The sequence below is a fragment of the Olea europaea genome, chromosome 20 (genome assembly GCF_002742605.1).
Source record: "Olea europaea var. sylvestris chromosome 20, O_europaea_v1, whole genome shotgun sequence".
Classification (NCBI taxonomy): domain Eukaryota; kingdom Viridiplantae; phylum Streptophyta; class Magnoliopsida; order Lamiales; family Oleaceae; genus Olea; species Olea europaea.
In genome coordinates, this window is record NC_036256.1 from 9591093 (window position 1) to 9601699 (window position 10607).

The following is a 10607-nucleotide window of genomic DNA, read 5'->3' on the forward strand; positions in this document are numbered from 1 at the left end:
AAGTGATTTATCCCGCTTAAATTATTTCTTCATGTTCATAAATATTATGATTATGATATGATATGAAATGGTCATTTAGTACCAACGATGTGATATAACATGAGCTCTTATCGTATCTAAAGATATGATATGACAATATAATATTTTTACGCATGATTTAATGTTTTTATTCATGATTGGACCATTATTTTCGCATCCAACTGAGTATTTCCATATATTCACAATTTTTCTTACTCCTCACAAGTTGGAACGACTCGTTGGTTGGCGAGCGATGCAGTATTATCGTGGTGCCAAAACTTATGGAACACAATAAAAATAATCCGGTGTAATAAGATTTTTTTTATTTTTTATTTTTTATTTTTAACAATTTCTTAGTTTTAACTCATAAGAATTTTTAATTAAAAATTTTAAACATGTCTAATTGGATTACAAGTATAAAACTGCATTATGTTTTATCGATGGAATTTTTTTTTTGTTAATGTATTTAGAATACATCCTTTTTGGTAATTATAAAATTTGGGTCGTTACAATGTAACTGTTTAAGTAGTTGATTTACATGACTTAATTGGAACTAATATCAAAATTCTGGATAGTAGCAAGAAAATAGAGAAAAACTTGGAAACTCGTGGATAAAGGACAGTAATTTTGAACTTTCAAGGAAAATCAATGATAACATTTTTTTATTCGAGCATTCTTAATTGGTTGGATGCAAATAACCTGACAATTAGAAACAAAGGATTATCCCAGTTCCCCATTTATTATCAAATCTCGCCAAAATCATATACAGGAAGCCCAATAGTCCCTTTCATATTCCACTTTATAAGCTACTTATAAGCTCGCCCATACATGCACAAAGAGCTGTGGGATTTGAAGTTCACCAATAGCATACAGGGCTACTGCCCATATTAAACCAAAGGGTAAAAATGAAAAGCAAAAATCTGCTCGAATTCATTTATAGTTAAATATATAAACAAAAATAATGTACCTCTGCCTGTTGAATTTATCAGAAACTGGCTCCCTTTGTTATCCACCCACAAAGTAGAGAATGACAGAAAAGAAATCATACATTACCAAAAGCACCTACTTTTTCTGTACAGTTTTATGCAATACCGAATCTCTTGTATACAAGCTCACAGTACAGAACTTAATACATGGTAAATTTTCTAACAACAGGGAATGCATCGTCCCAACAGGTTTCATACATCGATATCACCTTTTCACAGCCTTTCCTTGGCACTTGTCTCCTGTCTAATTCAATTATCATCTGCATAGACACAAGCTAAACTCGGACGGTGAATAAATAGCAAAATTGTGTTAAAATTATTTGGACAAGTTCGAAAGAGAATGAAGCATCCTACAAAACAGAACATGATGAGGTGCACAAAGTTTGGAGGCTGGGCTTGAAATCTGCTGACAAAAAGATAATGCCAAATTTCTGTCTGCATAGGCAAACTATATTAAGTAGAATCAGCCAAAAATGGTGGATTGTACGTTATTCCTGCAAAATTCCAGAAAAATAATCAGTAGATATCCAATTTCATCATCTCAAATTTGTTCCACAACCAGACACTTGGTTGAAGCAAGACAACAAAACACTAAAACTTGTAGTAAATAAGCATTAATAAAATTCAACAAGTCCTCAGAAAGTGAGGTAAACCTCTATCAGCTTACATTATTACCCTTTTTGTGCTTCCAGGTGTTGAATCATGCACGATTATATATATTGCAATTTCCGAAAGTCCAAGTCGACCAATTCTCACTTAGGGATGGCAAATTACCCCAATCCCGTCTGACCTGAATGTTATGTTTTTTAAATCTAAAACACATTTAAACAATAAAAAATTAACATTAAAATAAGCTCATTGGGTGGTAAATGGGGATACCATTCCATTACAGCGTAAGGTACATTGTCTACTGCTAGGCTGATTGTCTATTCATTCTTACCAAATTTAAGGATAAAACAGGTGTTTTTCTAAAGGTTGGCCTTTTATGAATCCCAATCAAACATTTCCGAAAATTTCCATGTACCCCATATCAACTGACACCACCAGGTAAGTGCCTTCCAGGACTGTGGACACCCATGTCATAAAGAGGCCAAAAGTGTAATACATTGATGCAAGAAAATGTACATGGGTGTATATTTCAGGCAAATGATAGCGTGTGAGTTAGTTAACTTTTGTCCCCTTCATTTTCTGATCCACTGGCTGATCAGTTTAGATGCAGATATTACATCACAATAAGTCATCCTTCTCACCTTTAACCGGTCTAGAGTACTTGATAACTGCTCATTAAAAATACGCAGTTTACTACTTTGATGTCACTCCTTTCATTTTGATCAGCCAATTCACCCAAGATAAAATTGATTACTACACTTTCCAATATCACGACCAAAAAATGATTTTATTTCAAAAGGGAGCAGATCCTGTTCAAAAAGTTTGCCTCTATAAATATAATAGTAAAGACGGTGTAAAATGGAACTCGTGATAAATTGTTTATCAAGAATAAATTACTTACGAAAGATGCAACAAAAAAGCAACTGAGAAATTTGAATATGCACTATGTCTTGGGCCTAACTAAAAATTCCAAGCCCCTCAGTTGATATCTAACCACACGGTTTCTCTTATTAATTTGAGAAACTTCATACAGAGGATGCTAATTTGCCAAACCTTCTTAGTTAATGTAATAAATTATACAACTAACTTCAGTCCCTCATCTCAATCTCAATACCATTTAATTCAAGAAGAAAATGTAATATTCAAGCCCATAGTACAATATTCAAATATCCCAATCTATGGCATCTAGTACGTAAATTTTGCTACATAATTCACAAAATTGGAAGGGCAGCAATTGGAATGCAAACTACAAATATTATATATGCACTTATTTACGTCATACTATTCCATAATTTAAGAAATTCAAAAATGGGACAATACTCTTCTACAAGTAACGAGGGATTTATTGCACATTGTATAAATAAATGCCAACCTGCAGCATAATATAAGTCTTTTCTGAAGTAAAATGAAAATATATAACAAATACAAAGATGTATGATTCAATCTCTTTTTTTTTTCTAAAATAAAAAGCAAGATTCTAATTTTTTTGGAATTTTTTCTGCAATTATTCTAAATCATATAGAGAACTATTTATATAAGTTTCAAGTGCATCCTTACTACTGAGACATTAAATTAATAGTTAATGAGAATGAAATACTATCAATTTGAATCAATAAATATATTATTTGACATGTTCAATACAATGTTTCTACTTTATTGTGTTATTATGTTCAGATAGGAGATAGAATTGCAAGCATAGGTGTTTAAGAATGTAAGCTTATAGCATTCCATCTTAATTATACAGTCAAATTGTTTATTGGGTACCTATTCTAAAAAATGAAACCTAAAACTGTTTTCCTGCTCATTTTATTCGAAAATGCATTCTTTTACTTAACTTACTCACTAATAATCTAAAGAATTTTTTTAAAAGTTTCAAAATAAACTAGAAATACCTCAGGTAAACCCCTACACTAAGTCATCAAAAGTACTATATCTGACGCCATGTTTGGAATTGGGACAAAAGAGACTTCTCATTTAACTTCTCTAAGGTTGGCCATTTACCAGAGAAATTACTTGATTTAATACCTTATCTTTAATCAAGCTGGGACCAACTGTAGACTACAATTATTTTCATCGTTGGCAACATCTTCATATTCAGAGTATTATATTAACAAAATTTATCAGATTCAGGATGTTCAGCCATAAGCATATGCACATCATGTCAAGGTTTCCCTCCACTGAGTCCCTGTTTGTTTACATTACTCAATGAAAATGAGTTTCAGAAAGTGATTTTTTCAAGAATGTGCATTTAAAAAGTAGGAAAAAGTTTTGGATTTACGTGCAAAATATTTTATTGTGAGAATGTGTGATTGAAAATGAATTTGAGAAAAAAAATGTATTTTGAAATAAGGGTAGACAAACAAGGACTAGATCTCCAATTATTCCAATTTTCTAGTATTTTCTTATTTATTTATTTAGCCCCTGTTTGTTTCCCATTTTTAAGTAAGAATGCATTTTGAAATAGTTAATTGGTGAAGAATGTGTGGTTAAGAATTAAGAAAAAGTTTTAGTTTTGTGTGTAATATTATTTTATTGAAGAATATATGGTTGAAAAGAAGTGAGAGAAAAATGGGTATCAAACCGGGCTTAATGGGATTCCAACTTCTTGATTGATCAACTACAAAGGGATTATTCTGCTCCAAGGATTTGCCATCATGGCTGACTGGTGGGAGGCAGTTATAGTTTTCTACAGGTTCTTTAGCGCTGCTGACATTGGACCAGTCAATTATGTCTCCCTCCATAGCTCTAATATTTCATTATCTCAAATTTGTTTTATCAAAAAATGAGAACCAACTTTGTTGAAGGAAAAGGCACAAACCACGGTGTTCTAGTGCCCAGTACAGGAATTTTCTTCTCCAATCTTGAACACAGTCATTTTTATTACAATGAACCACAATAAATTGAGTGGAAAAAAGGGAACTAGATCTAATATTAGAGTTTCAGACAATGACGGCAACACTTCACTGAATATTTATCATGCACTGAATAGAAATTTAAGTATCATGTTGTTCTAGCATGCTATAGCCTGTTCTGGAAAGCAAGGTTCTTTCAAATATTATGGTGACGTGCTTTTATGATAACTGCATTGAAGAATATATAATGGGCAGATAGATTTTCCCCATCAATCCAAGGACAGATTGGTATAAACAGAATTAAGTAAACGTATTAGCCTGTGAAATAAATTTTCTTCTATGCATATAAGGAATTAAATAACGTAAAGAAAATGTAATATGGATAAGAGAAAAGGCAATTAGAAACTTTTGATAGACCTTGACAGGCATTCGCATGACCATTAAACTTTAGGTCCAGTCAAGAGGGTACATAAGCATAAGAAAATAGAGGAGTCTAGTAGGCTCCCACGGAAGTATCAAAAATAACACGAAAGGGAACTACATGTCCAACGAATCATGAGGGCACACATAAATTCTTGGTTGATCAGCAATTATGGTAGAGATACCAAGTGACAGAGATGATATTTCATTGAAGACATGCAAATTATAAGCACTTGTTTTACACTTAAAAAGAAAGTAGATTCTGGTTCTTATAGCAATTTAATAGCAAATAGGAGTAGTATTTCTGAATAATGTAGAAAATTGTTCTAGTATTCAATTGATACCTACAAATAGATAACATAACAGTTAACAGAATACTAGTTAAACAGGCATCCGCACATCAACCAAAACAAATTCACATTAAAAGGTAAAAGTGATATGCAAATCTATAATTCAACAACAAAAGGTACTCATCATTAACATATGGAATTTACCTTAGCATATATCATGTCCCAGAAAGCTGCCCAGCACAACAATTGAAATCGTACCAACACATCAAAAAACTTTAGTTGCAGATAGAAAGCTTCCCCGTCCATTCATCAGCCATCCCATAATCAAGACTAAGCTCCCTCATTGGGGGGATATTCTCCATAGCGAACAGCATGAGGTGAGGGAAAGATATATTTTTGTGATCAAACAGCACAAGCTGTACCATAACATTTGGGCAGGAACTATGGCTCATGTAACAAGCCACATTCCTCATTCTTGATACATCCATGGCAAAATCCAAAGGAGGGATTGATGGATACACAGGGCGAACATAGTCAGAGAATATCAGTGATAAATCACCCCATTCAGCCCATCTATCAGGAAATCGACTTGGGTACACCAAACTATCACCATTCATCGTGAAAATCTGGGCTTGCTCGTGTGTTAGAACAATCCCTGTGAATTCACAAATAAAAGAGCCTGCCTGGATCAAGTCCAGCGACCTCGCTCCCCAACCAGTCTCCCGGGACCTAAATACTTCAAGTCGATGCCTTAGCCCCTTTTGGCTAACACGATTCCTGCAAGTAGGAGGGCATTGACAATGGGGACCACATTCAAAAATCAAGGATTTCCCTTGCACCAATATCCCATTCAGATCATATGCAAACTCACCTCCATTTTTATTTGCACAAGAGCAAATATCTGAACACCCGCCAACACAATCACAGCCAATCCCCTTTGCGCCATGATCATACACATGTAGAGGGAATCGCGTGCTGGTTAGATACTCATAGTAAAGCGGCTCATGATCCTCATCAATGTCATTAAAAAGAAACACAGGCACATTTTCCTTTTTACTCGACAAATCAAGTGAAACATAACCCTTTGGCCAAGCGTCCAACTGCAGAGTCCTAAGACTCTCCGCAAACTTCAACACAACACTTCCCATTCGTCCCTGATTTTCCAACCTAACAAGCTTGAACTTATAAACCCCAAAACCCGACTTCCCCACATCAAACCAAGTATCAGTTACCCGATACAAGCCATCATAAACATAAACTTTACCATGAGTACTACCTTCATATTTAAGACCTCGAACAACTCTCACCTCAATGCCATAATGCATACTCCTCTCCAAGGCCAAGTTACCGCATTCCAATTTCTGATGCACAACCTGCCTGCTATGTTTATCCTGCCCTCCATGCCCAGTGTAAATTATCACGTCCCCAGCATCCTCATCATCTTCATAACCCCCTGATACAACAATGCTTGTGGCAACAGGTTCACCATTTGAGCTCTGACTCGCAGGGACATAATCAATCCCGGCCTGTGCCTGGCCGTGCAAGCCAACCACACACAGTTCCATCCTGAAAAAGAAAACATCCCCAATGGAAACTCCGGGAATACCACCCACAATCCTCTTTTCTCGATATAACCAAAGACCTTGTTTCTTCATAAGCTGTGCTACCTTCAAATCCACTCTTAACCGTCTCTGAGGGGTCAAAGAATTACGGCCTTTCTCAATCTGTGCAACCAAGAAGGCACGCAGAGAGTCAAATAGCAACCGGGTCCGACGAATTCTGCCCCGAAAACAACGATAGTCCTCGGGTCTAAGATCCGTAACCCGGACGAGCTCTGCCGACCGCTGGTCATGTTTCCGGCCAACACGCGGCAATATAACTGCATTAGCAACCTGGGCTTCAGGATTGTTGTACGGAACTATAGCACCCAAATTTGGGTCTACGTCAGGAAGCATAGCTACCTCACCGTTCTTCTGGAGTCTTTGGGCGAAGGTGGTGCGAAACAACTCCGAAATGCGGTTGAATTCCGACGAGACGTCGAGCTCTGACGGTGGAGGAACAGAGGGGATTTTGTGGTCTGTAGGGGTTAGAAATGGTGGGTGTTCATCAATGGGTTCCATTTTGGGGGTGATTTTTTTTGGGATGTCGGTAGATGAAGAATTGGGTTCAGTGTACAGATTCAGGTCGAAACAGGGTACAATCGAATCCATTTTCTGCAACTATTCTCGGGATTTTGTTAGGAAAGAAATCCGAGAGAATTCAGCAGTCGTTTTGCAGTCGAAGGTTCTGCTGCTGAGAGATTTTCGAATTGGGAGAAATCGAAATGGCGAAACACAATTGGTGTGTTAGAAAGCTTTGCGCTTTCTTATAAATGCTTACAAGTATTCCGTATAGAAGGATTAGGTTACAACTTTGATCAACTTAGAGGAAATACATGGAAATTGTTAATTGTAAACTTATTTACCAAAAGTCATCTATACCCTCGTTATGAAAACGAATTGAGAGGGAAAAAAAACAAAAAGAAAAAATTCAAACAATATCTAACAGTCAAATCAAGTCGAAGTCCACATTCTAATAGTTCGATGACCTTTGACCATTAAAAAATAAAAAATTTAATTCTTTATACCAAAAGTCATTTATACCCTCATTGTAAAAAACAAATTGAGGGGGAAAAAAAGAAGAAGAAGAAGAAATTCACACAATTTCTAACAGTCCAATCAAGTCGAAGTCGCCACTCTCACAATTCGACCACCACACAACCCAGTCATCGGCGACATTATTTTCAATAAGATTATTATTATTATAATAATAAGTTTCAAAAATCTATGGATTTTATGGATGTTTATTTGTGGATTTTATAATAATTATTCGTCGTGGATTAGGTAAATTATTGAGAGTAATAGTGAAATAAGCGTTGAATTTTAAAAAAAAAAAAGAAAAAAGGAAAAAGCTTGTTCTCTTTAGAAATGACAATTTTTTGATGAGAAGAAGCAGCCAAGCGACCAGTAACAGTCACCCTATTGTGGATTCGATTGTTAATAGTCAGGTCTCGATTGTTAACAATCTGGTGGGCTGATTGTAGGCTAAGAATTTATTTTGAAATTTTATATTAAGAAATTTAATTCTTTTTTAAAATTAAATAAAGAATTTTAAATTGAATATTACCAAATTAAAAATCCTTTCTTTTTTTTCCAATTTAAAATTCTTTTTAATTAAATATTTGTTTAAGCAAACCTTTATTTTTTTCAATATTAATTAAATAATATTTATATTCTTTATATCATTTTTATAATTTACTTTTGTTTATATATGTATATATTTTATAAATTAAGAATTTTTAATTCTTTTTTAATTAAATAAAGAATTTTAAATTGAAAATTACCAAATTATATATAGTAATTCATAACTATTTTCATTTTCATTTTATTATGTCTTTGTTTTCAAATTGGTTTAGGCGATCTAGTAGTAGATCTGAAAATATTTTAAACACTATTCGTGATGAAGAAGAAATAGATCAAAATAATGCATTTACATTAGAAGCATTCAATTCTCATGAACTCCAAATTGCAAAAATTGAAAAAATAAAAATAAAAAAATTGCATAAGTGGATTATTCGAAATGTAGATGAAAGTTCCATCTATGAAATATGAAAGTTTGATTTTTATCAAGATTATTGTGACGCCCCGAACTTAAGTTTCGAGTGTCACGTACTAAACATAATAGCTTCTGCCTTTGGTACATGTAAATACTCTTAAATAGAAGTATTACATGTTAGAAACTTATTTTCAACTTGGTAAAATGTCTCTCATAAATTTTAATGGCCCGCAGAAGCGCATGTCGACAAGAAATTATACTTTACATATACGGACTCTACACTGTCACGGTTAGTTGGAACAGCAAGTTCGACTGTTCTTATAAAATTCATCCCAACTCTGTTTTCTATGAAATTTACGACATTAGAAAGACATTTTCAAGTAGTTTTCTAAGTTAAAATATAAAAAATTTCCAAGATCATATAATATCGGCGCTTTACTGAAAACAATGAGGTATTGCACAGAAATTTCAGATTTGACCCTTCAACGTTTAAAAATTCATATCTCAGGCTACAGATATCCAAATTGAGTGATTCTTATGCCCATATTGAGTGATTCTTATGCCCATATTAAGAAAACTCAATGAGGAATGCAGTAATATTTTCAAAGTCTCAAATGGACGTTTATGGAGTCAAAAATAACGTGTTGAAATTGACCCAAAAACTGTCCCGTTTCTGCCTTTTCACTTGCAAGGAGAAGTTTTTAAAAAAAAGGTCTCTTAACACAACATAGAAGATATAATTGCATAATTTACTTCCAATACCATATTACATCATGTCTCATACATATTTTTATACAATACCATAAGAAAACATATGGAAAGCAGTCAAACAAAACATGCAAAAACAAAACTTTGATGCAAAACAACATTGTCCCTAACCCATCATCGATTATGCCGACTGACTTCCACCAACTCCGCAATTATGAATCTGAGAATTTAGTATAGAACACTATGAGTATAAAGAATACTCAATAAGATACCATGCTTGGATTTTAACATGTTAATACTACACAAAAGAATGCAATCAAACACATACTTGCACATTCCGGCTTGTCGGTGCCCTTCGGACTTGTCCTAAAACATAAATAGATATCTAACTTTGTGGACTTGTCCACCACATTTATATTATGGTTTTTTATGCATAGTTTAAGCATAAATATTACCATGAAATCATACAACTTAAGTATAGAAAATATCTTACAATAAAACTTGAAGAAATCTTGGTTGAAAATGAATTGAGAAATGCTAGGCTGGTCCTCTTCTTCCCTCACGTTTTCTTCCCTTTTTTAAACAGGTGATAAGTTGTTTTTCATGCAAGGAAAATAAAGGGCAGCAACACATCTATTTATAGGTGAGAAAAATGATAAATTTTGGGTGACTTTTCATGAAATTCAACATGTGTAGGCTGCATGGTTTCATTTTCTTAAATTTAAAACACCTAATGCATTAGTTAGTCACCTCATGCTTAAATTTAAAACACCTCATGCATTAGTTAGTCACCTCATGCTTAAATTTAAAACACCTCATGCATATATGTTTCATCAATTTTCGGCCAAGTTGGAGAAATAATGTTTAACTTTAGTAATTAGGTGTAAAATGGACATTTATCCCAAACCCCTAATTAACAAATTATTTGGAAAAACTTTTAATAAATCAACCAATGCAAAATTTGGCAACCATAAATAATATTTTGGTCATACTAAATTTTGAAAAGTTAAATTGCTATTCTAAAAATTAAATGAGCACAAAATTCGGAATATTACAATTATGTTATGAAAACTCTTGAGCAAACAATTGCTATTACGCATCAATCTGCTCAGATAAATCTTTTTTCAAAA

General features: G+C 33.8%; 1 protein-coding gene across 1 annotated transcript; it reads right to left on the bottom strand.

Moving 5' to 3' along the window:
* Nucleotides 1-926: 926 nt before the first annotated feature.
* LOC111369578 (histone-lysine N-methyltransferase family member SUVH9-like) lies at nt 927-7567 on the bottom strand. The gene is made up of 2 exons (XM_022991152.1): nt 5380-7567; nt 927-1498 (listed from the first exon to the last, which is right to left on the bottom strand). The coding sequence occupies exon 1, from the start codon at nt 7383-7385 to the stop codon at nt 5451-5453; it is 1935 nt and encodes a 644-aa protein (XP_022846920.1). The 5' UTR covers nt 7386-7567; the 3' UTR covers nt 927-1498; nt 5380-5450.
* Nucleotides 7568-10607: the final 3040 nt, after the last annotated feature.